At 44.6% G+C, this 25,264-nt stretch overlaps 9 protein-coding genes across 16 annotated transcripts; 4 read left to right on the plus strand and 5 right to left on the minus strand.

Annotated features, from left to right (window-relative positions):
• Window positions 1-159: 159 nt before the first annotated feature.
• Rpp25 (ribonuclease P protein subunit Rpp25) lies at window positions 160-17,526 on the minus strand. 4 transcript variants are annotated; one of them, XM_070212648.1, is made up of 5 exons: window positions 12,716-12,857; window positions 922-1,050; window positions 684-865; window positions 510-626; window positions 160-450 (listed from the first exon to the last, which is right to left on the minus strand). In XM_070212648.1, the coding sequence occupies exons 2-5, from the start codon at window positions 1,027-1,029 to the stop codon at window positions 237-239; spliced, it is 621 nt and encodes a 206-aa protein (XP_070068749.1). In that variant the 5' UTR covers window positions 1,030-1,050; window positions 12,716-12,857; the 3' UTR covers window positions 160-236. The 4 variants fall into 4 exon arrangements, with proteins under 4 accessions (XP_070068749.1, XP_070068748.1, XP_070068747.1 ...); XM_070212647.1 differs by lacking the exon at window positions 12,716-12,857 and adding an exon at window positions 1,114-1,422; XM_070212646.1 differs by lacking the exon at window positions 12,716-12,857 and adding an exon at window positions 17,431-17,526 and having other exon boundaries at window positions 161-450.
• On the plus strand, window positions 3,698-8,360 carry Tdc2 (Tyrosine decarboxylase 2). Its single transcript, XM_044393383.2, has 7 exons — window positions 3,698-3,916; window positions 3,979-4,286; window positions 4,972-5,406; window positions 5,465-5,679; window positions 6,009-6,135; window positions 7,174-7,682; window positions 8,171-8,360. Exons 1-7 carry the CDS (start codon window positions 3,787-3,789, stop codon window positions 8,358-8,360), a joined length of 1,914 nt encoding a protein of 637 aa, XP_044249318.1. The 5' UTR covers window positions 3,698-3,786.
• LOC108066180 (uncharacterized) lies at window positions 8,543-10,111 on the minus strand. 2 transcript variants are annotated; one of them, XM_070213234.1, is made up of 3 exons: window positions 9,972-10,111; window positions 9,229-9,908; window positions 8,543-9,173 (listed from the first exon to the last, which is right to left on the minus strand). In XM_070213234.1, the coding sequence occupies exons 1-3, from the start codon at window positions 9,986-9,988 to the stop codon at window positions 9,103-9,105; spliced, it is 768 nt and encodes a 255-aa protein (XP_070069335.1). In that variant the 5' UTR covers window positions 9,989-10,111; the 3' UTR covers window positions 8,543-9,102. The 2 variants fall into 2 exon arrangements, with proteins under 2 accessions (XP_070069335.1, XP_017010068.2); XM_017154579.3 differs by having other exon boundaries at window positions 8,543-9,908.
• Tdc1 (Tyrosine decarboxylase 1) lies at window positions 13,075-16,771 on the plus strand. Its single transcript, XM_017154543.3, has 3 exons — window positions 13,075-13,390; window positions 14,392-15,496; window positions 15,947-16,771. Exons 1-3 carry the CDS (start codon window positions 13,261-13,263, stop codon window positions 16,473-16,475), a joined length of 1,764 nt encoding a protein of 587 aa, XP_017010032.1. The 5' UTR covers window positions 13,075-13,260; the 3' UTR covers window positions 16,476-16,771.
• Window positions 17,527-17,558: 32 nt separating the features above from the next.
• Window positions 17,559-18,327, plus strand: LOC108066226 (peptidyl-prolyl cis-trans isomerase H). The gene is made up of 2 exons (XM_017154646.3): window positions 17,559-17,744; window positions 17,812-18,327. Exons 1-2 carry the CDS (start codon window positions 17,661-17,663, stop codon window positions 18,277-18,279), a joined length of 552 nt encoding a protein of 183 aa, XP_017010135.1. The 5' UTR covers window positions 17,559-17,660; the 3' UTR covers window positions 18,280-18,327.
• Window positions 18,287-19,659, minus strand: PGAP3 (Per1-like protein PGAP3). Its single transcript, XM_017154567.3, has 4 exons — window positions 19,475-19,659; window positions 19,097-19,413; window positions 18,570-19,036; window positions 18,287-18,511 (listed from the first exon to the last, which is right to left on the minus strand). The coding sequence occupies exons 1-4, from the start codon at window positions 19,608-19,610 to the stop codon at window positions 18,439-18,441; spliced, it is 993 nt and encodes a 330-aa protein (XP_017010056.2). The 5' UTR covers window positions 19,611-19,659; the 3' UTR covers window positions 18,287-18,438.
• Window positions 19,660-19,722: 63 nt separating this feature from the next.
• On the plus strand, window positions 19,723-23,245 carry Hsepi (D-glucuronyl C5-epimerase). Its single transcript, XM_017154533.3, has 3 exons — window positions 19,723-20,134; window positions 20,194-21,575; window positions 22,025-23,245. The coding sequence occupies exons 1-3, from the start codon at window positions 19,973-19,975 to the stop codon at window positions 22,389-22,391; spliced, it is 1,911 nt and encodes a 636-aa protein (XP_017010022.3). The 5' UTR covers window positions 19,723-19,972; the 3' UTR covers window positions 22,392-23,245.
• A 55-nt stretch (window positions 23,246-23,300) lies between these two features.
• LOC108066213 (coenzyme Q-binding protein COQ10, mitochondrial) lies at window positions 23,301-24,261 on the minus strand. 4 transcript variants are annotated; one of them, XM_017154633.3, is made up of 3 exons: window positions 24,117-24,257; window positions 23,911-24,015; window positions 23,301-23,848 (listed from the first exon to the last, which is right to left on the minus strand). In XM_017154633.3, the coding sequence occupies exons 1-3, from the start codon at window positions 24,179-24,181 to the stop codon at window positions 23,395-23,397; spliced, it is 624 nt and encodes a 207-aa protein (XP_017010122.2). In that variant the 5' UTR covers window positions 24,182-24,257; the 3' UTR covers window positions 23,301-23,394. The 4 variants fall into 4 exon arrangements, 3 of the variants coding, with proteins under 3 accessions (XP_017010122.2, XP_070068743.1, XP_070068744.1); XM_070212642.1 differs by having other exon boundaries at window positions 23,911-24,036; window positions 24,117-24,256; XM_070212643.1 differs by having other exon boundaries at window positions 23,911-24,036; window positions 24,109-24,250.
• A 241-nt stretch (window positions 24,262-24,502) lies between these two features.
• Window positions 24,503-25,249, minus strand: LOC108066237 (synaptic plasticity regulator PANTS). Its single transcript, XM_017154657.3, has 2 exons — window positions 25,108-25,249; window positions 24,503-25,055 (listed from the first exon to the last, which is right to left on the minus strand). Exons 1-2 carry the CDS (start codon window positions 25,177-25,179, stop codon window positions 24,657-24,659), a joined length of 471 nt encoding a protein of 156 aa, XP_017010146.2. The 5' UTR covers window positions 25,180-25,249; the 3' UTR covers window positions 24,503-24,656.
• Between the last annotated feature and the right edge of the window lie 15 nt (window positions 25,250-25,264).

The raw sequence follows: 25,264 nt of genomic DNA on the forward strand, positions 1-25,264 counted from the left end.
GAAAAGACAAGTTAAACGTTTGTACCTGAAGAGCATTTACTGTAAATTTGATTACTGTATCTATAAAAACGAATTATACAAAGCCCGCGCTTATCTTCGCAGAGCTAATCTTCCATTGCCCTCAATTGCTTTAATGCCATAATGCTTTGTGATAAACTAGACTTTATTTGTATATCCTTACAAAGGGCAAATAAAGGAATTTTCATAATTGTATAAGGCTAGTTATACGGTTTATCTCAACCTTGACTCTGACTGGTTGGTTGATTCTCTTCAGTGGCAGGTGTTCCGTGTTGTTGGGCTGGTTTATTGCGTCCGGATCTGTGGCGCTTGTTTGACCGACCTGCATCACCTTGGTGTTGTTTTTGTTGTTGCTGCTGTTGGCGTGGTTGGGGACGCGACTTTGCCCCTCCGCCCTCCCAGAAATCGGTGGATGTATTTGGCTTCTGTAAGCTGTAAATGTAAGTGTTGGGTTACGATAATGATGCATATTGAAGCTCCTTAAAGCTCACCCCTCTATACTGTCCGGCAGTTCGTCCAGGCTCATAAGGATGTGTAGGGTGGGTATCTGGCGGTTAACGATGATCTCCTCGAGGCCTTCCATCTGTGGCTTCCAGTGCTCCTCCACGCTACATTAAATAGTTTTTAATACCAAATAAACCATTTGTTATTCTCGATCCACTTACCTATTGTAGGCCATGCGGGTCACCTGGTAGACAGGGTGGCTCCTCTTGAGCACCTCTGCACAGGATATAGTCTTGACCACTCCGCCACCGGATCCGCTCCAAACTACGCATCTGTGTTCGCCTTTGTTGAGCGATGCCTGAGCGAATTCTATCACATTGCTCACTTTAGTACCGCCTTTTACCTTTAAATATAAATCATTTTAGAAAAAAGTTTCAAGGAATAGCATTTAGTACTCACATGCATCCAAAGAAAATCCTTTTGGGACTTTGGCATGCAGTCCTCGAACGGCAAATCGGTTTTGCTGAGCTCCTTCTCCACATTTTCGGCCTTGCGGTAGTGCATCATTTTGAGGCCGTCTAATGAAATCTGAAAAAAAGATTGTTTTACTCTATCAGAAATATAATCACACCGAAGCCCTTTGGCAATAACCTTGAACCTATAATGGGAGAAAAAAAACGCCGGAGGTCCAGAATCTCAAGAACCAACTTAACAGCGAACCACTTGTCGTAAACTGTCCGGAGCAGCTATTTTCCGGGCAGAGTCCGTGCAAATTGAATAATTGCTTGGTTTATGAGCCGAGAGAGCGAGGGCAGAAATGAAGAAGACAAGCTGCAAATGGTGTAAGCAGCCAGGTTTTATAGACAGCGATGTTACCTACACTTTCTGAAGTGAGGTTCACTATTCTGGTTAGATAAAACCATTAAATGTCGGATAACTTCTAGATCTTACAGCAAATTATTCTAATTCTATAAAATATATATTTTTATAAATTGAAAAAATTTATTGCCTTGGCACCCAAAAAATATTAATCAAAGATGACAAAACTAAAACTAATTTATGAAATCAATAATCAGTTTTTATACTTAAATTTGAAGTTTTTAAAAGCATGACAGTCTTTGCATTGCATTTTGAAGAGGAGTTCAAGTGAAAGTCAATAAAAAACCATTTCTGCAGCAATTAAGTGAGCGCGGATGCAGGAGCGTTTTCGCAGCGTTTTCCCATTTCCCATTAAATAAAACCCTGCTGCTGTCGGCCACTAGAGAAAGGGCAATGGGGTGGGGCTTTCCCCCAGGAAAGGAGGTCACCGGGGGATGATAACCGCAGAAGCATGATGCCACTTGTTGGAGCGGAGGCCGAACATCGTTTCAGGGCCCGGTGGTTGGTGGTATCTGGTAGCTGGTAGCTAGTAGCTGCAGCTGAATTCGACAGCAGCAATGAAAGTTTATTAATGAACTTTCATCCAACAACAAAAAAAACGGATGAGGAACCAGGCGATTGTGTGGGATGATGATGATGGCAAGTACATGGAGCCACGTGTCCCAGACAATTCTATGGCCCAGTGCAGTTGGAAAGGAACGAAAGGAGCCCGAGTTGAAAAAAGGAAAAGGACGGAAAGGAATTTTCCGAGAGGAATGCGTTGAAATTCCTTCTATTTCTGCTCCTGCCTGGGCTGCTCTGCCCGGCCCATCGTTGTCGTCATTTCCATTCTCATAATCATTCGGCATCGCCACCATTCCTATCGAGTACGCCCTGAACCATAATTCAATTTGGTGCGGAAGTTATTAATAAAACGATTCGCACCCCGGACAAGGACGAGTGGAAAGTCGTGGGAAGCTATCCTGTTTATGACAACACGTACTTTGAATTAACTCATCCATGGCCAAATTGAGTTTTATTTTAAGGGCAAATTAGGTTTGCCAAGTATTTAACAGTTCAAAATTCAATTTCCTATGCGTATACGCAATATTAAGCATACGCAGTGGTGCAATGGTGGATGTTTAATTTTTCACTCTCCCTTCCTATTTTTTTTTTTTTGCATATCTTCACGCACAACGGAAGAGGTTTGGTCCTTCGCTCCTTGCCATGAATGAAGCGTCGCAAAAATTCCATTTATTTGCCATTTCAATCGCACCAAGCACCAACCACAGCCTCCTCATCCCAGCTCCTGCCCACTGAAGTATGCATTCATTAGACATGCCAAGGCAGCCGAAGGATACGAAGGAGGCGGCACAACCGAGCTTAGCTTTTGGACAGACCGCAGAGCAAGGATCAGTTTGGTTTCGCAAGTCGTGGCCAACGGTTCGTCGTCTCGGCTCCGGAATAAAAATCACCCGTCGAGTTTACTCTGCCTGAAGTAAGTGCCATGGATCCGGTGATATCCCATCGACAATTAGTGAACTGTCCGAGAATTGTATACTTTACATGGCCGTAAAACATGCCTAAGGAACCGCAGTTTAATTACAAACAAAAAGTCTGTTTATGCTAACTACCTGCGATTAAATCGAGCCAAATTGAGGAAGAACGCAATTTTCGACCACCGCACAACCTCGACAAAATAAATTTAAAATAGCCTCAATATAAATACACCAAGTTCAATGTAAAATTTAATCGACGGTTTTAAAAAAGCCACAAATAAAACTCCAAACACTGCGGGGATAAATCAGATCGCATAAATAACATAATAATAAAATGCAGAATAAATCTGTTGTTTCCTAACGAAACGTAATGGATTGTTAAACAAATGGAACGATACCAAAAACGAAATTTAAACTCTATACGAAAGAAAAGTCATATTTTTCAATTTTTCCGGGAAGTGTAGTTTTATATATACATATTTTTCAAATTTTCTTTTTTTTTGTTTTTTTTTTCTTTTAAAATTTTACATTTTAAGAAAGTGTTAAACTCTTTAAAACTTGTAAAACTTAAAAATGCAAAAATTGTAAGCTTGTACGTTTTTGTTTCCCCTACAACAAAATGATCTAAAAATTGTGTTAACGATAATTTTAAAAGTTAAAACAAATAGATAGATTTAAATAAATAAAAATAATACATAACATAAATATATAATATATATAAATTATAAGAATTAAACATATAATCCGATTCCTTGATGAAATAGCTTAATTTCTAGGATTCTTTGCAAGAAAACAGGTCAAATTTGTTTCATTCAATACAAAATTCGAACATGTTTACTTGTTTTAAAACCGCCTACTTAGCTGATTCATTCAAAAATTTTCCAACTTTTAATACAAAATCGCAGCGTGGGGGTAAACGAAAAAGTACGAAAACAAGCAGGAAAGTGATTTGGAGAACCGACCCAAGATGGATAGCACCGAATTTCGAAAACGTGGCATGGAAATGGTAGAGTACATCTGCAATTATCTGGAGACGCTGAACGAACGCCGAGTCACGCCCAGCGTGGAGCCGGGCTATCTGAGGCATCTGTTGCCAAGTAAGCCATAATCGCCTCAAAAATTAAACAGACACAGATCACAACCACTTCCCCTTGCACAGCCGAGGCCCCACAGGAGCCGGAGGACTGGGACCAGATCATGAGCGACGTGGAGGACAAGATTATGCCCGGGGTGACGCACTGGCAGCATCCGCGCTTCCACGCTTACTTTCCGGCGGGCAACTCGTTCCCCTCGATCCTGGGCGACATGCTGGGTGATGGAATAGGCTGCATCGGATTCTCCTGGGCGGCCAGTCCCGCCTGCACCGAGCTGGAGACGATCGTGCTCGACTGGCTGGGCAAGGCCATCGGCCTGCCGGATCACTTTCTGGCCCTCAAGGAGGGCAGCACCGGCGGGGGAGTCATACAGGTAAGCATTTAAAAACAAGACATAACGCCTAGTACTATCCATACGCACAAAAAAAGCATGTTTCCCTAAAATCGACATGGCCATGTAAATTTCAGTTCATGCAAATCCATATTGTTTTTCCATGAAATACTCTTTTCGACCAGGTCAAATTTACCTGGCCGCATATCAAATTAAAATTGATCTTAAGTAATATAAAATCCATCTATGTTTCATATCGATTTTTTTAGGGTGTAAGTGAAAATACCTAACATATATGTTTCTTGAATACAAACTTATTTTGCATTCCCAATGGCAATTTAATACTTCTTCCATCCTATTCTTCCTGTTACAAACTGTGGCACGAATAAAATATAATCATTTAATGCAAAACTAACTGGTAAAGAAAAAACTATATCAATTTATCATATACCTTTGCAACAAAAACACAGTTAAGGAAATTGCTGCTTAACTTTCTTATAGCTTTCTTATAGCAACAAAATATATTACTTAGATTATGATATCATAATTCTAAGGGTTCTTCTAACAAAATATTAATATTATTAAAATTATTATGATTATAATAATTCTAAGAGTTCTTCCAAACAAATATTAATATTATTAAAAGGTGTTAAGTTTTTGCGATCCTTCTAATGGTATAGTACAATATTTATTCCGAATTTGAATTGGTTTTCCTTCGCATCTCCAGACTTCCGCCTCGGAGTGCGTGCTGGTCACGATGCTGGCTGCCCGGGCGCAGGCCCTGAAGAGGCTCAAGGCCCAACATCCGTTCGTGGAGGAGGGCCACCTGCTGTCCAAGCTGATGGCCTACTGCTCCAAGGAGGCGCACAGCTGCGTGGAGAAGGCGGCGATGATCTGCTTCGTGAAGCTGCGCATCCTAGAACCCGACGAGGACGCCAGTCTGCGCGGCCAGACGATCTACGAGGCCATGGAGGAGGACGAGCTGCAGGGCCTGGTGCCGTTCTTTGTCTCCACCACACTGGGCACCACGGGCTCCTGTGCGTTCGACAATCTGCCGGAGATTGGCAAGCAGCTGCAGCGCTTCCCGGGCGTCTGGCTGCATGTGGATGCCGCCTATGCGGGCAACAGCTTCATCTGTCCCGAACTGAAGCCCCTCCTGAAGGTGAGAGCAAGGTGAATTCCCCGGAAATAGATCATGATACTATCTCCGCTCTGCGCAGGGCATCGAATACGCCGACTCATTCAACACGAATCCCAACAAATGGCTGCTGACCAACTTCGACTGCTCGACGCTGTGGGTGCGGGATCGCATCCGTCTGACATCAGCTTTGGTGGTGGATCCGCTGTACCTGAAGCACGGCTACTCGGATGCGGCCATCGACTATCGTCATTGGGGAGTTCCACTCAGTCGCCGTTTTCGTTCGCTGAAGCTGTGGTATGTAGCAGTAGGTCCAAAAAAGGCCCTCGACGGAGAAGTGCGAATGGGTATGGCTATGGGTTTGTTTACCATTGTCGAAAACTGAATTGTTTTTGGATTGACCTGGAGTGGCGTTAAGTATGTTTACTTGTTTAGCTCAAGTATGCCCTCGCCTTGTTTGCTTGTGATTTAGTTGTAAGCACATGTGTGCCGAATCTATTCCCCAGATGAGATGGGTCCACACCGAAATATGACATGGTCAAACATCAACATTTATTGCTAATTGTTCACGAACCCCGAATAATATTTATTCCGAGTGTGTGCCTCAACGGAAATCATATTTTCAGGTTTGTTCTGCGATCTTATGGGATTTCCGGACTCCAGCACTACATACGTCACCATATCAAACTGGCCAAGCGATTCGAGGAGCTCGTGCTCAAAGATAAACGCTTCGAGATCTGTAATCAAGTCAAGGTGAGTTACATTTGCTTTCGATTCGTTTCTTTTCCCTTCTTTCTCTTTTATTTTCGATCGATTCGATTTCTTCCAGTAATTAATCATGCTCAGAGTTCAAAGCTCTTTTGTGCACCCCACTGAAATGTGTGGGATTTTCATTGAGGCAACTTGTGGGTGTGTGGGTCCATTATGTGGAGCGTTCATGTAAGACGCAGCTATAATTGGGAAATTGATTGGCGAGTAACGCAAATATAGGTGTCTAACTCTATCGATGGGTTGGAGGGGGTTGCCTTGGCCACGAAGACGTGAACTTGTTCACACCCGCCTGGCAAACGAAGCAAACGTGCGCAACTACACGCCAAATTCCGCAAAGAAACTGGCGCAAAAAATTGATTTCTTTTTCGCTTTGGTTTGGCAATAGAAGTGTTTTGGCATAATTGCCATAGAAAATCATTCGGAGACAGGCACAAGTGATTCATCGAGTCAGCGACTGACATGTGTGTTTTCAACTCGTTGAGCGTAAGCGTGCCCAACTCAATCGAGTGATCGATGTGCTAGCGGATCTACAGATGCCCAAGTTGAGATCAAGATAATTTTTCATTTATTATTAAACCTATTACTAACATCCACACACTTATTAGGCTATCCCGTATTTTGTTATACCCCTTCATTAATTTTATCAAAATATTCGAGAGACGTTTATAATTGAGAAATTGGTTTTTGATTGGAATCAGTGGGTAGTTTTTATGGGAAGGAAAAATGCACGAGTTTTGTCTGGAGTCATTGAAATATTACGGATCACGGGAATTTACGGAGAAAAGGTATACAAAAATCACAGATTTGAAGTACTTGCGTGAATTCGTTGTTCAAAAATGACAATTACTTAATCATTTTCCTTTCTGTTTTCTAATTGTCAATAAAATCAATCAGATAGTCTAGAAGTATTGAAAATGATATACTTAAGTAGTATTTAGAAAATTCTCTGCTGGTTTTGGTTTAAATATTATTATAGCTTCGCTGAACCATTTAAAAAATTCTATATTTTGATTGTTCCAGCTGGGACTGGTTTGCTTCCGGCTGAAAGGCACCGATAAGCTGAACGAAAAGCTGCTGAGCATAATCAACGAGTCTGGGAAACTGCACATGGTTCCGGCCAGCGTGGGAGATCGCTACATCATCCGGTTCTGCGCCGTGGCCCAGAATGCGACCGCCGAGGACATCGATTACGCCTGGGACATCATCGTGGACTTCGCCAACGAGCTGCTGGAGAAGGAGCAGCACGACGAGCTCTCCGAGATCATGAACCGCAAGAAGCAGGACACTCTGGCCCAGAAGCGCTCCTTTTTCGTGCGCATGGTTAGCGATCCGAAGATCTACAACCCGGCCATCAACAAGGCCGGCACCCCCAAGCTCTCCATGGAGCTGCCCTCGCCAGTGGTGAGCCGCGGTAGTGCCCCCATCATCCGGACCCAGATGTCGGTGGACCACAACTCGTGGATATCCTGGCCGCTGGCCTTCCTCTTCAACAGCAACAACGAGGAGAAGGGCAACAATGTCTCATTGCGGTATGTCTTGTTCAAAATATCATCAATTTGTCATACAAATTCAAATGTCTTAATTTTTATGGGTACCCTAGATGATATTGTATTTTAATTTTAAGAACTGATGGACAACTTAAAACACCCTCCACAAAGAAAGCGATTTTCTACACAGAGAACAATTTTCAAGAAGACTGATTTGTATTCTCAATTTGAGGAAATACTGATTTTGTGGACAAATTTTAAAAAATTCCTTTCACCATGTTGTTTCTCTCTTATTTGTCCGCGTTTTTTGAGAAAAAAATCTCTAAAAAGAGAGGTATTTTATTTAAAAAATTGGTACTGAAAGTGAGTAATTTGTACTTATTTTTTAAGTGCACCGTTCGTGAAAAATTCTCTGTGTAGCTATTAGTTAATCCACGACAACATAACTTGCATTCATAGCATATCTAGATTGTTATGACAACAATTCTAGTATCTCTAAATAAGGACAAATCCCTATCTTTCGATTGCAGCTTTCGACATCTGGACACCAACGTTCGACCCACTTCTTCTCGACGAAATTCCGGAGCCGGCTCCTCTCCATCGCCGGAAAACGAGCTGGAATACGTGAACGTCCAGCAGCAGCAACTGGAGCAGCGATCCCCACGACGATCGCCCATGGTTGTTCGCAAGGCCTCCGGTTCTCGGGATAATCTCAACTAATAATATCCACTCAGTTTATTGAAACACTCTCATATAATACAGTATTAGCGCTTCCCTAAGCCAGGCGCCTAGTTGAATTCTAGACCAATCTACAATGCGGTGGGCAACCAAAGTAAAGGTTATCTCCTCTATAATACTTATGCTCTAAGTTCCGTGGTAGCAATATCAACCGAGTAACTTTCTTGTTTATGAAATGCAATAAATATTATTTCAAAATATTACGATAAAACATTTTTTCACACGCTGTCATGCCGCATTTATATATTGATTGACCTCTTTTTTGCCACAGCATATGTTCATCGACTCAATATGTTGGATCAACATTGAAAACAAATATGTGCATGTGTACTGACAAATGGTAAACAGATATATCCTGTGATTTCTTTGCTTTCTTTCGCAAGGTAAACAATCAAAATCCGAATCATCTTGCTGATGCCATGGATATGACGTAGGATCGTCATGAATTCGGAAATGGAAATGGCGATAATTATTGTGTATTGGCACGGACTCCAAATGGATTATGACTCATTGAACAAAGATCATATATTTTTAATCGTTTGAAGATAATGAATGTGAACATTTGGGAATGGTTTGTGTGGTTCTAGGAAGACGGGTCATCCCTTTTTTTGTTGGCTCTCCTTCAAGTCCAGGTTCTGGCCAAAAACTCTTACTAACTGATTCAAATAGGCCTCCTTCTCGACGCTTGAGTAATGATCGAGTCGCCCTTTTTTCATGTCCCAATTCAGATACCTGGGGGCCGCCAATTCCGATTCAATCGCGTCATCTTTGACTTCCTTGGCCTCCTGGGCTCGACTAGATTTGGGCAGATCGGTTAGAATGGGCTGATAGCTGTGCGCTCTATACGTACTCAAGCTTAGAGGGGCCGAATGCAACAGTTTATCTTCCTTGGAAGATGCAACTTTATCTAGATGCAAATTGGGGCGCTGCTTAAAGTGCGGACTCGTCTTTTCAATCATTCGCTGCAATACTTCATCGTAGCTCTGCGCAGACTTGACCGGATCCTTGGCTCTTGGCATTAGTTTGATCTGTCTACGGAATCCTGGTGGATCCTGAGTTTCGGCTCCTTGTTGCAACTGTTCCAAGCGCCGCTTCATGGCCAGCAGTTGTAGCTCCTGATCATTTGCCCTAGACTTCGACTTTTTTCCCTTGCTGTCTAGGGCTTTCAACTGCTCCAAGTTGGAAAGCATAGATCCCGAGGTGGCCCCAAATCCGCGATGATTTCTTGGCCGCTTTATCTCCCGCATTTCTCTGTGTTGTATCTTTATAATCGGTTGATTCCTTTTGGCTCTCTCAATTCTTTGCATCAGAGCGTCTAAATTGGGTTTGATTTTCGACGTATCCTCAAAGTTTTTAGGCAGAAAACCTCGATCTCTGAGGAAAACAACGGGAGACTCCCAGTTCTTTATCAAATTCTGCACGACCTCATTATACGCTCGTAGCGGGTCGTCGCCTGCCAGTTTCGCCTTTTGTCTTGACTTGGCATTGATCTTTAGAGCTGCATTAATAGCGATGAGTACAAAAAAATACCTGCACCAGTACGATGGATTAATGTTGTTTCAGGAACTTTTACAATTCACAAAGAAAATTTACCACATTAAAATTCGCATGGCAACTAAGAGCAGTTTAAGGGTTATTATTAAAATATAACTACAAAATTGTTACATTTGAACTTTAGGGTTAGGCTATAGAGATCGTGTTATAGTTCTCATGACATAACCCAAACAAAGCAGCTAATCTTAGCCTAAATAGGAAGATTCTCTAACACAATATCATGAAATTCGACGAAAATAAAACCGGATTTACGAAATAAAATCGCCCATAAACCCAATTATATGCTTCTGGCGGCAATAAAAATACAAAGTATCATTTGACAAAATCTTTGACACTTTGTCCAAAATAAATCAATAAAAAATGCCGAACCTAAAAAATTAGCATGCCCAGACGCACCAGAATGATTGAAATGCCTAAGGTATGATTTGGCAATATCCAAAACAAACGAAATTGCCAAAATAAACGAAAATAGAAGAAACCCAGAGCAATATCCGTCAGCTGTTGTCAAGCGCGTGCACCATCAAAAACGAAGAAATATATTATGCAAATTTAAAAAAAGTGTACAGGCAGCGCTCGTTCAATCGAAGGTTCACTGATCAACCTTCCTTAACTAATATTTTCAACAGCTAGATCTAAATAATACAGCACCCCATTTTGTCATCACAACAAAAAAAGCTGCACTGAGTTTGTTTAAATCATTTAATCTGAACTTAACTAATTCTAACTACTTTTCTTAACCAGTGGTTAAAAGGTTCTTAAATAAGTCCAATCTATGTTTAACTAAAACATGGCTTTAATCAAATGAGCATATTACAATTGAGAATATTTCTAATGCTTGTTTTCTATTTTTAAAATCTAAATACTTTAAAAGTAAAGTTAAAGATGTTTTACTGTATCGAGACATCATGGGAATTTTATTTGGTGTTTGGCAGTGCCAACTGCCATAATTAATGGGTAGACAACAAAAGCGTTAGCCGCGATCCAAACACGCATCCCCGATCTCACGTACGTAGCCCAAGTTTAACCAGAAGGCGGATGGATAAAGATTCGGTGGATGATGGCAACGGCCGTCAAGCATTTTGAAGTGTGACCGCGTAAACTGAATACGATTTTATATTTAGACGCACGACGTCATCTGCGGCGGCTGGTACTGTGAATGAAAGTTCAGTTTAAGAGGAGCAGAGAAATACGTCAAGTCACGGTGTTCAGGCGATCTCTGTCTCGCAATCTCCGAATCTCTGAATCTCTTGCAGCGGACTCTGCTCCCACTGAAAGCCCCTTCAAGGCGGCGACGCGTGCGCCGCGTGAGTCAGCCATGTTTACCAAAGTGTGGCTTAGCCTTTTTACAATGGTCGAAATGGGCTTATTTCTTAACAATCAGTACGTCCTATTTCAACAATAAAGGGTTCAAATTTGGAAAATGGATCAACCAATTCTATGTATTTGTTAATTATGGATTTTTTTCACACAAATGTTATATGTATTAAAAAGGTTTCAAAATATATAAATCTCTACATGTATTTTAAAATTTAATATGACTCTGGGCTATCCCTATAGCATGCTTAACTTAAATATAGTTTAAATCTAAATGAGTAAAAAAAATAAAAACTTTATAAATTTACTTTAAAAATGCATTAAAGAAATTTTTAGGTATATCGGAAACAGCTTAATTCATCTCTGCTCTAAGTTCTCAATCCAATAAACTAGTTACATCATAAATATATTTTAAATTTCTAGATCTGAAGATATTCAAGGTTTTGATAATACCCCGTTTATTAACCTTTTGTCAAAATCAGCTACTGTTCAATGATGAAATGGCAGCCATAGATTACTTTTTAAATATGATGAATTGCAAGTAAGCATAGCTGATGTTAGATCATTACAGGGCAGAGTTAGATAAGCAATCGTTGGCAATTAGCACCCAGCCAAATTACGGGGGACCTCCAGCTGACTCTCACAACAGACCCATTCATTCATACGGTCGCCCACCCACACCTATTATCTCCCAAGTTCCCTCGACGCGCAACCTGAACAGATCCGTGAAATTCATTTGGCAACGTTTGTTTATTTTGATATTTGTGTTTTTGTATTTCACCTAGCAGGAGATTCCATGAAACAATGGGCGTTCCTCACAGCTACGTCATAAGTTCGGCCTGTTGCCAGGGATTGGTCATTCGTACATCCCAAATTCTGTTAACGGATTTGGTCAATGTTTGGACAATTGTTTGCCACTTTTTTCCAAGTACTCGAAGTGATTCCCCCCACAGGTAGTGCTACCAAAGACATCAGCCTCGGAAAGTTTTAGTAATTTTTCAACCGATTAAAGGGAACAAGTTTGTTCTCTTCTTTCAATAGATATTTTCACATTCTTTACACGTGCCGAATATTTTAAAAAATCCCCAGAAGTTCCCCCAAAAACCATCGAGACAAAGTAATTCAGGTTAGGTTATTAAAAAGGGAAACACGTTTGAATCCAATTTAAATATCATAAATATAAACTGAGAAATGGCAAAGAACAATTTATTGAGGTAGGAAAAAGTACATTTATAGGTCCGTTTAAGTTTGAATACAAAGTTCATAATTTCTTTTAACTGAAAGGTTATCAGTTTACCATATCTAATGAGTTTGCTCTGTTATTATCAAGATAATTGGTTAGGTGTATTTCCCAAAAATATCTATACGACTTTATAACTTTGGTCTACTGTAATGAAGTAATTTGACCAATTTTACAGAAGCAGCAATCATTAATTACTCAATCACATAGGAAATGGCATCTAACTCACCTTATAATTAAGCCAGAAGCTGAAAACCCTCACCCACCAGGGACTTTTTCGCCAAGTAAGCTAATGCTCCGTTGGTTGTCGAGAGCAGAATGGGAGAAGTGGCCATAATGACCAAAGCGGGTTTCCCAGCCAAACGAAGTCCGAGTCCCCGGGCCAGTAATTTGAGTGTGATCACGAGACAATCAACGTCAGTACGAAGACAGAAAACCGAACACCGAACACCTCGCAGGTGTTATAGAAGGGGATATAGCCAAGAAAAGAGAGAAGCCGAGAGCAGCCGATCGGGCGATCGAGCGAACAGTCTCTTGCCATATAAAAACGAATGCAGCGTAGTTGGCCAAGACATTCGCGTCAAGGAAGCTGAGCTGCAACGATACGATACAGGCGATACGTGATAGCCGGGATTTAAGAGTGATCGAGATAAGTCAGTGTGTTCCGAGTGATAGAGCCTAGTATTCAGCCACTAAAAATAAATACTGCCAAGTATAAAACAAACTCAAACTTTGACAAACAATTAGACAAGCGAGAAGTGCAAATTGAACAAAATGGATGTGGAAGAGTTTCGCAAATACGGCAAGGAAGTGATCGATTATATATGCCAATACGGCACCAATATAGAGGAGCGCGATGTGGCGCCCACCTTGGATCCGGGTTACCTGAAAAAACTTCTACCAGGTGAGCAAGCAAAAAAGAGGAGGTGTGAAATTATCAAAGAGCCGGCAAAAGCTAGACAAACACAATAAAGGTATTTAGGTATTTTGTGTTAAAACTAAATTAGGAGAGGGAAAACTTCAAAGGTCCTTATTTGAACATCACAAATGAATGTGAATATTAAATGAAAATATACTTCAATTAATATTTAAAGGCTTAAAAACAAAAAAGTTTTGAAACTATCCTTATAAATTCAGGATTTCATATTCAGGATTTCAAAAGCCTCTTCCTAAATATAGTTCGTACAAATCTCACTTAGTCAGATCTATTTTCTTCGATTGTTTTTGCGGATTTCCATTTAAAATCAGAAGGCAAAGTATAATTATAGCACAAGTGATAAATTGTATACACTAATTTGTTAACTATGCCCAAACAAATTAGCAATGAAATTGAAAATATTTCGCTTTGCGCAAAAATCAAAAAATAATCAAAGAAAGCCAGGCCAGAGGCAACAGGCAACTCAATGCCTCTCAAAAACTTGTTAAATCATGTTGACTAATTGTTTTGCCCGCTGTGCGAGTGTAAACTATTCGAAAATCCCCAGCCCACGGATTCGAGTGCCCCGCAACGAGGTGCGTGGGTGGGGACCAGGCATAATTGGGGCACACTCACTCACTCACACACTCCGGATCTCCGATCTCGGATCTCCGATGGCTACCAGGTTGAAAGAGTAGGTTCCGCTGGCGAATTTCAGGCGAATTCCGCGCAGTTGGATAAGTTAAATATTTACGCCGGAATGGACGCCGCAATCCCGAGTTCAACTAAACAAATCAATTAATTATGCATACGCAAACACACACCTTGCGTATAGACTTACTTGTTGATCTTTCTACTCACTGCCAAAAACAACAGACACGCCATAAATATTGCCCAAAGGCAGCAAAGGCCCCCCCGAAATTTATGGGTGATAAAAGAAATATTTAAGGCCCATCCCACTAATCCCCCGACTGCCTGTTTATCTTTAGCCGACGCTCCCCAGTCGCCGGAGTCGTTCAAGGACGTGCTCGAGGACTTCGAGCAGAAGATCATGCCGGGCGTGGTGCACTGGAACCATCCCAAGTTCTTCGCCTACTTCCCATCGGGCAACTCCTTTCCCTCGGTCCTGGGTGACATGCTGAGCAGTGCCATCGGTTCCATTGGCTTCAGCTGGGCCAGCTGCCCGGCGGCCGCCGAGCTGGAGACGATCGTGATGAACTGGTATGCCAAGGCCCTCGGCCTGCCCAAGGCCTTCGTTTCGGATGCGCCGGGCAGCACGGGCGGCGGTGCCCTCCAGGGATCCGCCTCCGAGTGCGTGCTCGTCTCGCTGATCACAGCTCGCGCCCGGGCCATCAGCGAGCTGAAGGGACAGACCAGTGTCCACGACAGCGTCTTCCTGCCCAGCCTGATCGCCTACGCCAGCCGCGAGGCCCACTCCTCCGTTGAGAAGGCCACCAAGATGGCGCTGGTCAAGCTCCGGATCATCGATGCCGACGAGCGCGGACGAATGCGCGTCGATCTGCTGCGCCAGGCCATTCAGAACGATGTGAATGCCGGTTTAACCCCCTTCTTTGTGGTGGCCACCGTGGGCACCACCGGCGGCTGTGCCTTCGACGACATCACGGAGATCGGCAAGGTGTGCCGCCAGGTGTCCAGCATTTGGCTGCACGTGGACGGTGCCTACGCGGGCAACTCCTTCATCCTGCCCGAGATGCGGGTCTTCTCTGCCGGACTGGAGTACGCCGACTCCTTCAACACGAATCCCAACAAGCTGCTGCTGACCAACTTCGATGCCTCCGCCCTGTGGGTGCGGGATGTGATGAATCTGAAGAGCGCGCTCAACGTGAATCCCCTGTACCTGCGCCATGAGCACTTGAGCGGAGTCGACTACCGTCACTACGGCATCCCCTTGAGTCGCCGCTTCCGGGCGCTCAAGCTCTGGTTCGTCTTCCGGACATACGGCATTAGGGGCCTGCAGGAGTACATCCGCAATCACATGGCGCTGGCCAAGAAGTTCGAGATGCTGGTGCGCAAGGATGAGCGATTCGAGGTGCGAAACGATGTCCACCTTGGCCTGGTCTGCTTCAGAATGCGGTAAGTCAAACAACTATTTATTACTAAGAAAACAATTTCCTTAAATGGTTCGAAGGACCAAAAGTGCGGGTTTTTTGAGAATTTAAATGTTGGATATTTTTTATTAAAAAGGCAAAGGGGTTTTAATGGATTGGATATAAACAGTTTTGAAGGTTATTCTAAAAGAAAGTTTATATGGACTATAGTTCATTAAAGTTTTACTTTCTTAGAGACAGTTCTATTAGTTCTGGTTGATGTGACCAATTGTTGTTATTTCATTAAGGCATGACCTTTAATAGGAATTTGTTATGTTGTTGGACTATTGCGTCTATGGCCAATACTAATATTATGGAATGCCAGAAATTTTGGAGCTTTGTGGGCGTGTAGTTGTAAAGATAATGGTATAAAAGCAAGGTCATGGAATATTTATGAATAAACTTGGACTTAAGATTTATTCGAACCTCTTTACAGAACTGGCGATGAACCCAATCACATGCTGTTGGCCCAGATCAACCATTCGGGCAAGATGCACATGACACCGGCCAAGTTTAACAACCGCTACGTCATTCGCTTCTGCGTCACCTACGAGCATGCCACCGAAAAGGACATCCTCGACGCTTGGAGCCAGATAAAGTGCTTCGCGGAGGAGATACTGCGTGACCACCAGCTGGAGTCCAGCTCCGTACCCACCACGCCGGAGGGCTCGGAGCGGACCAGCTCGGAGCCAGTGGCTCCAGTGGCGGGTAAGCCACCCATCAAGAAGAAGCTGACCAGAACCAAGTCCCTGCGATTCTCCTTCACGCGTAGCATTTCGCGGGAGCAATATCAGAGCCAGAGCGAGCACCTGATGGATGGTTGTACACCCATCCTGGTTGTGGACCCGAAAACTCTGCAGGAGAACTTCCAGAAGGCCGCGGATGACAATGAGAAGAACAACGGCAACGGCATCACAAAACTTAAAGATATATCCGACGTGGATACGGACGAGGCGAGTAACTGAGTGCCGAGATGACAAAGATTCGCGGATTTACCTCTACCTAGTATTAATTGTCGAGCTGAAATGAGGCAGGTACCTAGAGTCTACCGACTAGCATTGCTCCGTTTGAATTTAAGTACATCTATTTATGTATTTAGGACCTAAGTTGTTGCTGAATATTGTGTAATTTAAACATTGAATCATTCGTAATTGCTAATATTTTGTATCTACCTTAAGTTACTATCATGAAAAAGCACTTATTTATAAACATTATCTTGGCATTTGTTATGCACAATATCTAAAAAATTGCAACTGAAAAACGTCGCGTGTCTTTTCTGGGCGGTTACGGTGACAAATTAGGAATTTTTTTGGAACCATTAGTTGAGAAGTTTATGCCCGTTTTTCGACCCCATGTAAAACTAATTGTGGGTCTTGAACGATATGACATTTAGAGGCGTTTTCTCGTCCGCACGTTAAATTTAAAGTAGGCTTTACGCAGTGGATAACCATTATTCATCACAAAATGTAATCGTTACTATTCGTCATTTAATATCAGATTTTTTATACGTTCAAGATGCGATCGTCACTACTTTCTTAGAATTAATGACCATTTTCTCGCCCTCATGTTAAATTTAAAGCATGCTTTAAAGTTTAAACTCTTACTTCCCCTAATATTGTATGGTATAAACCGTACATACACTTTTTTGTAGTGTCACGGAAAGGATTTGCATTTTAAATATAGCGACAATTATTAAATGAATAATTTATTTTTTTATTAGAGTGAAGAATTACATTTTGATTAAATATAAACAGGGCTTTAAGAAGGGGAAGGGGAAGCCATTATTAGTAAACGTAAACAAACCTTGGCAGTCCACTAGCAGCAAATATTATGGTAATTTGAGTAAAGAATTCACTATTGCACTGTCGTCGTACTAAATCACTTTGTCGATCCAAAGTTCAGACTCTTGGATGAACTCACCTTCTTAAATAATAATTAAACAATTTCAACAATTTGTGCACAGCTAAAAAAAAACAAACACTCGGCACACGTGTGCCAATCGATACTACCGGCTGTGCAATCTATCGATATATCTGACCAACTGATCTATCGTCATCGAACCATCGCTCAAAACGTAAACAAAAATCTGCCGGTGCAGACAAATTTTCTATTTTTAATAAAAATTAATTAATAAATAGTAGTAATCAAATATGCCCAACTGGAATCAAATACAGTCGCAGCTGCGGAGTTCCAACAATCCCGTCGTTTTTTTCGACATAGCCGTAGGCACAACGGTAAGGGAAAGCCAGCTTAGCATTAACAAACATAAATAAATCCAGTTTTAACCCTCTTTGGTTGCAGGAGATTGGACGAATGATATTTGAGCTATTTGCCGACACAGTGCCACGCACGGCGGAGAACTTCCGGCAGTTCTGCACGGGCGAGTACCGACCAGATGGAGTGCCCATTGGCTACAAGGGCGCCAGCTTCCACCGGGTGATCAAGGACTTCATGATCCAGGGCGGTGACTTTGTCCAGGGCGATGGCACTGGCGTGACCAGCATCTACGGCAACACCTTCGGCGACGAGAACTTCACCCTGAAGCACGACTCGCCGGGACTGCTGTCCATGGCGAACAGTGGCAAGGAGACGAACGGCTGCCAGTTCTTCATCACCTGCGCCAAATGCAACTTCCTGGACGGCAAGCACGTGGTCTTTGGTCGCGTCCTGGACGGCCTGCTCATCATGCGGAAGATCGAGAACGTGCCCACGGGCCCCAACAACAAGCCCAAACTGCCAGTGACCATTTCGCAGTGCGGGCAAATGTAGCCCGGAGTTGTGAATGTTGTAATAAAGTCTCTATTATGTCTTTGTAAACGAAGCGAGTACATTTTCTGCAAAGCCGGTTGATGTCAATCATGACCTCCTTTAAGAATTTGAAATGGCAGTTTCGCTTTATCGACCTGTCTTTAAATGTCCTGAATAATACTAGTTGTAGAATGGATAGCCTCCGGCCGCCGCCTTTTCCTTTCGCAGGGTTCGACAGTCCTCGATCATGAAGCTAAAATGGGAAAATTCATAAGCCAAACTGATGAGGAATCTTTCTGATTAATACCCACTCGTAGTAGAGGGCGGCCAGCGGAACTGTGGCCAGGTGCCACAGAGCGTGGGCATCCAGAATCCAGAGGATGGGCGGAAAGTCCAGCAGTTCCAGGCTCATGGCCAGGGCCATGAGAACGTAGAAGCGCAGGATCCTGCGGAAGTAGGGCCTGCGGGTGCGCACAAAGTGGCACCAAACGAACCAGCCCACGGCCGCAATTACTCCTGTTCCCACGTTCACCATCATGTTGAAGGCGTAGTTAAACCGTCCCACGCTCAGGTAGGCAAAGTAGTTGATGTAGTAGGAGACGAAGGCCAGCGAAATCACACCCCGCAGGAACAGGGAGTAGCGGTGCAGCATCCGCATGACCATGACGTACAGCGAGCACAGGATGATGGAGTAGGCGAAGGCGTAGTCCAGCAGCTCGGTCAGCGGGAAGTCCCTCGTGTGAAAGATGGCGGACCAGACCCAACCATTGAGGCTTGTCTAGGAAGAAAGGAGTTTACTTGATAAGAGAGTCCTTTTGTGTTAGGATCTAGGAAATACCACTGCGAATATGTGGGTCAGCATGTAGCAGGGACTGTCCGGACGCACTTCCCGCCGGAACTTGCGCAGCAGCCGCAGGTGCATGGCAAAGTTGAGGATGGAAAAGATCACCGAGGCCGGCTCCTGCATTCCCAGCAGGCGGAGGAAGGGCCACTTGCCGTAGAACTGCGGAATGGGCCATCCGCGCTCAAAGAAGGCTAAGACAGTACGCCACATGCATCCGTACTGACACTCGTCGGCGCAGCTCCACTGGAAGAGCTTGTCGAACACCGACTGCCTGTAGAACTTGACCGCCTGCTCCTGGATCTCCAGGCCATCTGCCAAGGGAAACCAAAATCTCGTAAGGATACAAGGATAACAATAAATTTGGTAAATTACCTGCAGAGCAATTAGTTCTCTCGCAATTCTGCCGACAATTGTGAAAAAACTGGGTGCGGTCACCGTTGGAGGCGTGGCTGGCGGTTATAAACGCCCCCAGGAGCAGGAGTATTGCACTTAAACTACGACTAGACATGACTAAAACTAGTTAAAAGATGTAAACATTGCACTATTGATTACTCGCCGTCCCGTCGTCGCTATCGATATCGATTAGCCGAGCTATCGACGTGCAGAGGCCGCCCGCAAGCGACCATTTGTCAGATGTCAAAACATCATCTGTATTGTACTTGCTGTTTTTCGGGGAAAATCTAGGAAAACCGTGAAAAATCTAATTAAAATATGCTCGAGGAGCCTGGGCAGCAGCTAAAGCATAGTCATTAAATGGCAGTGGTCTGAAATCAATGAGCTAGAGGCTCTGCAGGTGGAATTTTAGCCACAGAGAGGCACGAATAGTTCTGGGTGCACCACTATCAATATTCTTCGCCATGCATCTGCCAGATGAACGCTGTCTTATATTTAGAGCATGACTCACCTGCGCCCAGTCGAAAGATCAGCAACCGGATGTCCAAATATTCCAGCAGCCAGAGAGATGCCTTCGCCGTGCCCTCGCCTTCAGTGAGCAGGGAAAACAGGGAGCCACGAAAACCGCAGGGGATTAAAGTAAATATACTTACTATATCCCCTTATCAGTCATTTGCTAATCCAGGGCAAATCTCTAGCAACGCGAGCCACTGGTCTTCTTCATCATGCGTCTCAACCTGAAAGCCGTGCTACTCATCCTCACCGTGGCCGTGGTGGTCATCACCCTGGGCGTCTACATGCGCTGCGCCGCCTTCACCTTCTCGCCGGACTTTGTGCGTCCACTGGACCGCGCGGCCAGCAGGCAATCCTCCGGCGCAGGAGAACCCACCGCCCTGCAGGACATCGAGTGCTCCATAAACCAGGAGTACAGCGTGCACTGCAAGCGGGACGAGAACGCCAACGAGGTGTACGTGCCGTTCTCCTTTCTGCGCAACTACTTCGACGTCAGCGGAGCCGTGTCCACCACCGGCAGCGAGGTGGCCAGGTTCAACTGGGTGCACAGCACGGCCAAGGTGAACCTGCCCAGGGGCAAGTACGATCCACGCGGCGTCTTCATGTACTTCGAGAACTACAACGTGGAGGTGCGCGACCGGGTGAAGTGCATCAGCGCCGCCGAGGGCGTGCCGGTGAGCACGCAGTGGGAGAAGCGCGGCTACTTCTACCCCACGCAGATAGCCCAGTTCGCTCTGTCGCACTACAGCAAGAACCTCACGGAGCCGCCGCCCAGGGTGCGCGTTTTGGAGGACGGCGACGGGAACCAGATGGACTGGAGCACTCCCAAGACGAGCAACATGACGCGCATCTGGCACCACAAGTTCAACACCAGCGTAGTGCAGTTCGAGACGGCACCGGGCTACGAGGGCGCCATTAGCATCGCCCTCAACCAGACGCTGGACCTGCTGCTCAGCGTGGACCTGCTGCTGGTGACCAACAGCAGCAGCCTCATGGTCACCGTCCAGAACCGGGACACCCGGCACAGCTACACTTTGCACTACATACCCGCCGACCTGCTGCTCAGCGTGCAGGACTCGAATATCTACTACGGTCTGGGCGGATCGGCGCTTAACAAGTGGCGTCACATCACTCGGGACCTGCACATCGACGTCCAGAAGGGAATAGTCCTGGGGGACAAGCGCTCGCCGTTGAAGGTGCGCCGCTCCGACCTGGAGGTTCTTTCCATTGGCTTCCTGGGCCTGGGCTTTTACGACAACATCACTCTGTCCACCAGCGAGCATCTGGCCCACTTCTACGATGCGGCAGAGTGGTTTATCCACAACCAGGACCGCAAGACGGGTGGCTGGACCAATCCGGTGCGCCGCAGCCTCAACGGCTTTGCCGAGCTGCGACCGGGCTGGATCTCGGCCATGGGCCAGGGCCACGCCATCTCGGTGCTCTCACGCGCCTACTGGCACTCCGGCGATGAGCGCTACCTGCGGGCGGCCGCAGCCGGTCTGCAGCCATACAGGGTTTACTCGCGGGACGGCGGCGTTCTTGCCCAGTTCATGGACAAGTTCTACTGGTGAGTAGTCATTAGAGCCCTGCATGAATGGATTCAATGAATTATTTTGAATTTTTTGTTTTATATGAATGAATTAATTAGAATGAATGGCATTAATTCCGAAATAGTTCAAACGACAATTTCTTTTCAAGAAGAAACCCATAATTTTGTGATTAAATCTGCCTAAATTTTATTTACTAAGCAGTTAACATTGATTTGTTAAAAATTTTCCACTTTTTCTTCTCAAAAGAAAGCACAAAAATATCTGGCAAATTCTTAAATAATATTCATTCATTCATTCAATTCGAAATGAATTAGAAAAACATTCAAATTATTTCACATAGAATAGAATTAAACAAATCAGAAATTTCATGGCATACTATGAAAACACAAAAATTGAATGATTCACGCAGGCCTCTAGTACTCATAATAATTATACTTGATCTTACTTAATATTTCTCCCTCTACAGGTACGAGGAGTATCCCACCACGCCGCCGTCCTATGTGCTGAACGGCTTTATCTATTCTCTACTGGGCTTGTACGATCTCAACAGCACTGCGCCAGCGAAAATAGCCCGCGATGCTGGGAAGCTGTTCGCCCAGGGCATGTACTCGTTGAAGAAGATGCTGTTGCTCTACGACACCGGCTCTGGGACCAGCTACGACCTGCGCCATTTGAGCCTGGGCGTGGCTCCCAACCTGGCGCGCTGGGACTACCATGCCACGCACGTGAACCAGCTGCTTCTGCTGGCCACCATCGACAGCGATCCGCTGATTGCGCAGACAGCGGAGCGCTGGAAGGGCTACATGTTTGGCCGGAGGGCCAAGCACAACTGAGAACTAAGGAAACTGGCGGCCTATCGCCGTCGAAAAAGTGATATTTTGTAGGGCTTACGTATTGTGCTTAACCATTCTAAATGGTTGCACCTGGTGCCGTGCCCTCACACTCCTGACCCGCAAATATTTCGCGTTTCTATTGTGTTATTTCCGACCTCGTCCTTGTGCTAAAGTCCTAATTTGGCTCGTCTAGCCAGGCGTCCAATGTTAAGCTGTTGTACCTTTACCTTCGATTGCATTATCAGATGTTGGCCTCGTCTTTGAAAATTTGTTAATCCCCCCTATTTGATAGCTTAATTGTTTGCCGAGAGTAGATGCACGCGCACTCACTGGACAATATCTAGAAATGAACATTTAACACTTACTGTTTTAGTCAGACTTTTTTACTGCGCAAACTAAGTAGAGTTCGTTACTACACCTTCCTGTATAAAGTAATATAGAGAGCTTAGCGTAATAGTTGTAGAACATATGTAGGTAGTATCCGTATCCGTTAGATACAAACGTAGACTCTTGTATTTAGCCTCCCGTGCAGAGGTAATAGTAGCGTTCCCACTCATGTACTAACTGCCCAGACCCCGAATAACGATGCACGATAATAACGACTTCAATATGTTAGGCCTGTAATGTAATGTATTGTAGTGTATGCCACTCGAGAATATTATGTAGTTCTCGCCACTTAAACGATGCCATTCCAGACGTAATATTATTTAACTCCTAAGTTTTTAACATCACCGAGAAGCTGTCAATTAATCCATCACTACTAATCCCAAAACGAGACTGTTAACGAAAATGATTGATTTTGAGTATTGTGTTAAGTGAACCAAATTAAACGTACTTAATTTATGTTCTTTGTACTCGTGTATTGTTTCATTTGGTGTCTGGCGGGTAGAGGTATCTGTTGATTGCCTGTTTATACACAAATCGATAGACAATTTATTTACAATTCGGTTAATTGTACTAACAAAGAGGTTTGTCAACTTAAATCACTAGAAAAACGACTACCTCAAGATCGCTGCGAGGTGAGCACATGGGAGCGGATCGAGGGTGGGCCGTTCCGTCGTCGCACCTCCTGGATGAAGGCGTTCTCCATTTGGTCGCAGATCAGGTCGAAGAATATGTTGGCCACATTGCTGTGCAGCAGTGACTTGAACTCGAAGGAGACCTTGAAGTCCAGCACACAGGAGTTGGGTATGTCCTTGAGTCCGGGACTAAAGCGCCACTCGTTCAGCAGGTAGTTGAACAGGCGACCATCGTGGCACTCGGACTTCACCAGGCTGGGCGGCACCAGGGTGACCTGCGAGGTGTACGACTCGCTGAGCGGCGGAAAGCCCACGATGAGGTCCGCCTTGAAGCCTCCTTTTTTCTGGCTGTGGACGTGGGAGCGCTTCACATACGGCACAAACTTGTGGTAGTTGCTGACGTCGGAGACCACGCTGTACATGTCCTGCATGGAGTACCTACAGATGAATAGATATTAATGACGGATGATTTCATCATCCCCGGACCTTGAACCACTCACCCCACGAGCTCCTTCTTGGTGTACCAACGGTGCTTGTTGCGGAGGTCATTGAACGTTATGTACGACCTGTGGATGCTGCTGGAGAGGCTGCGCTGCTGTCCTCCACTGCAACAGGAGAGGAGCAATCTGAGTGGCACGGTCAATTTTGCTGTCCCAATAGAACGGGCGCCTGCCTCGGGTTATGTAATTTACATTTACCTGCTGACCTTGTTTCAATAAGGGGCCGTAGGATTCTGACGTCCAGGGCTTTCAGTGTGCTGCCCTTTAGCATTTTAGGCAAAGCTGGAGCGTTGGGATGTGGATGCGGAAAAAGATAGGTGTATCCGTATCCGAAATGTCGCAAAACAAGTGGTGACAATTAGGGGTATTCTTAGCCAGATGTGTGTGTTTAGCAGGGGCTGCATAAACGGTTATATTAACTGATTGAATTTAGCTAACTCTTTAATTATGTTTTAAAAAATTCACTGAAATTTGAATTGTTTCTGAAACGTTTGGTTTATCTTTTAAGTGAAAAAGAAAGTTGGTTTCGTTACATTTCACATTTTATTTATATTTTAGCTATTTTTTTAAACATTTTATAGCTAAGGGTAACAACACTGACCATACAGCTGATGGAAGAGCTGCCAGACCGTTGCGACTTTGGTCAAACATTTGTTTGATTAAGAAATCAATTAAAAACAATGCATTAGAGTCCTTAAATGACAGTGAAACAACATCCTTGTTTCCTTAACTATAAATATATATTTTCACATGATCGCACACAGTGACCGCTCCTCCCCCTGCGGCTGCGCCTGGCCAGAGAGCTCCTTCTGCTTCAGCTCCAGATAGGTGTTCTCGTTGCGCTTCTCCATCCAGTCGGGCAGTGGAGCGGCCCAATCCTGCGGCGGCTCCTTCCGCTTCTGCCAGGTGTCGTTGGCGAAGTGGGCGCGCAGTCGGATCCGGCGGCGGTCCTCCTCGCTTTTGACTATCGCCCTGCCGGCGGCGACGTCGTTGCCGTTGGACTGCTGATACCGTTCGCAGTTCCGGTAGTCAGTCAGCCACTGGGAGCAGTCTGTGTCCTGGCCAAAGATGAAGTACTGGTGGAACCGGGCCTTGAAGCTCGTGCAATCGTCGTACTCCTCCTTGTACAGGTGGCAGGGGCGAATCTGGAAGGGCGATTCCTTAATTTCGGGTCCTATCACGCAGCCAAGTACTTACAGCCCACGCATCTTCTAGTGTGTCCTCTGATTTACTCGATTTTGTGTCAGCATTATCCGTTTTCGTGGCCATTTCAATTACATAAAATCGTTCCTCAACTCGAACAGCTGATTCTGTTTATACCGCTGGCTGGCAGCGTTGCCACTTCGTTCCAATT

The sequence above is a fragment of the Drosophila takahashii genome, chromosome 2R (assembly GCF_030179915.1).
Source record: "Drosophila takahashii strain IR98-3 E-12201 chromosome 2R, DtakHiC1v2, whole genome shotgun sequence".
In the NCBI taxonomy this organism is placed as follows: Eukaryota; Metazoa; Arthropoda; class Insecta; order Diptera; family Drosophilidae; genus Drosophila; species Drosophila takahashii.

What these genes read in the sequence shown, in the direction of transcription:
- Hsepi (XM_017154533.3), top strand. Translation starts at nt 19,973, where the DNA reads ATGAACGCTGTCTTATATTTAGAGCATGACTCACCTGCGCCCAGTCGA. An exon ending in GAAAACCGCAGGGGATTAAA is followed by an intron (nt 20,135 to 20,193) that starts GTAAATATACTT and finishes GCAAATCTCTAG; the next exon opens with CAACGCGAGCCACTGGTCTT. An exon ending in TTCATGGACAAGTTCTACTG is followed by an intron (nt 21,576 to 22,024) that starts GTGAGTAGTCAT and finishes CTCCCTCTACAG; the next exon opens with GTACGAGGAGTATCCCACCA.
- LOC108066213 (XM_070212642.1), bottom strand. Translation starts at nt 24,181, where the DNA reads ATGCTAAAGGGCAGCACACTGAAAGCCCTGGACGTCAGAATCCTACGG. An exon ending in CGGCCCCTTATTGAAACAAG is followed by an intron (nt 24,037 to 24,116) that starts GTCAGCAGGTAA and finishes CGTGCCACTCAG; the next exon opens with ATTGCTCCTCTCCTGTTGCA. An exon ending in ACCAAGAAGGAGCTCGTGGG is followed by an intron (nt 23,849 to 23,910) that starts GTGAGTGGTTCA and finishes ATTCATCTGTAG; the next exon opens with GTACTCCATGCAGGACATGT.
- Rpp25 (XM_070212648.1), bottom strand. Translation starts at nt 1,029, where the DNA reads ATGATGCACTACCGCAAGGCCGAAAATGTGGAGAAGGAGCTCAGCAAA. An exon ending in ACCCGCATGGCCTACAATAG is followed by an intron (nt 627 to 683) that starts GTAAGTGGATCG and finishes TATTTAATGTAG; the next exon opens with CGTGGAGGAGCACTGGAAGC. An exon ending in CTGCCGGACAGTATAGAGGG is followed by an intron (nt 451 to 509) that starts GTGAGCTTTAAG and finishes TTACATTTACAG; the next exon opens with CTTACAGAAGCCAAATACAT.
- Tdc2 (XM_044393383.2), top strand. Translation starts at nt 3,787, where the DNA reads ATGGATAGCACCGAATTTCGAAAACGTGGCATGGAAATGGTAGAGTAC. An exon ending in CCGGCGGGGGAGTCATACAG is followed by an intron (nt 4,287 to 4,971) that starts GTAAGCATTTAA and finishes TCGCATCTCCAG; the next exon opens with ACTTCCGCCTCGGAGTGCGT. An exon ending in AGATCTGTAATCAAGTCAAG is followed by an intron (nt 6,136 to 7,173) that starts GTGAGTTACATT and finishes TGATTGTTCCAG; the next exon opens with CTGGGACTGGTTTGCTTCCG.
- LOC108066226 (XM_017154646.3), top strand. Translation starts at nt 17,661, where the DNA reads ATGCCCAACTGGAATCAAATACAGTCGCAGCTGCGGAGTTCCAACAAT. An exon ending in ACATAGCCGTAGGCACAACG is followed by an intron (nt 17,745 to 17,811) that starts GTAAGGGAAAGC and finishes CTTTGGTTGCAG; the next exon opens with GAGATTGGACGAATGATATT.
- Tdc1 (XM_017154543.3), top strand. Translation starts at nt 13,261, where the DNA reads ATGGATGTGGAAGAGTTTCGCAAATACGGCAAGGAAGTGATCGATTAT. An exon ending in CCTGAAAAAACTTCTACCAG is followed by an intron (nt 13,391 to 14,391) that starts GTGAGCAAGCAA and finishes GTTTATCTTTAG; the next exon opens with CCGACGCTCCCCAGTCGCCG. An exon ending in CTGGTCTGCTTCAGAATGCG is followed by an intron (nt 15,497 to 15,946) that starts GTAAGTCAAACA and finishes ACCTCTTTACAG; the next exon opens with AACTGGCGATGAACCCAATC.
- PGAP3 (XM_017154567.3), bottom strand. Translation starts at nt 19,610, where the DNA reads ATGTCTAGTCGTAGTTTAAGTGCAATACTCCTGCTCCTGGGGGCGTTT. An exon ending in GAGAACTAATTGCTCTGCAG is followed by an intron (nt 19,414 to 19,474) that starts GTAATTTACCAA and finishes TTCCCTTGGCAG; the next exon opens with ATGGCCTGGAGATCCAGGAG. An exon ending in TGACCCACATATTCGCAGTG is followed by an intron (nt 19,037 to 19,096) that starts GTATTTCCTAGA and finishes CTTTCTTCCTAG; the next exon opens with ACAAGCCTCAATGGTTGGGT.
- LOC108066237 (XM_017154657.3), bottom strand. Translation starts at nt 25,179, where the DNA reads ATGGCCACGAAAACGGATAATGCTGACACAAAATCGAGTAAATCAGAG. An exon ending in CACTAGAAGATGCGTGGGCT is followed by an intron (nt 25,056 to 25,107) that starts GTAAGTACTTGG and finishes TCGCCCTTCCAG; the next exon opens with ATTCGCCCCTGCCACCTGTA.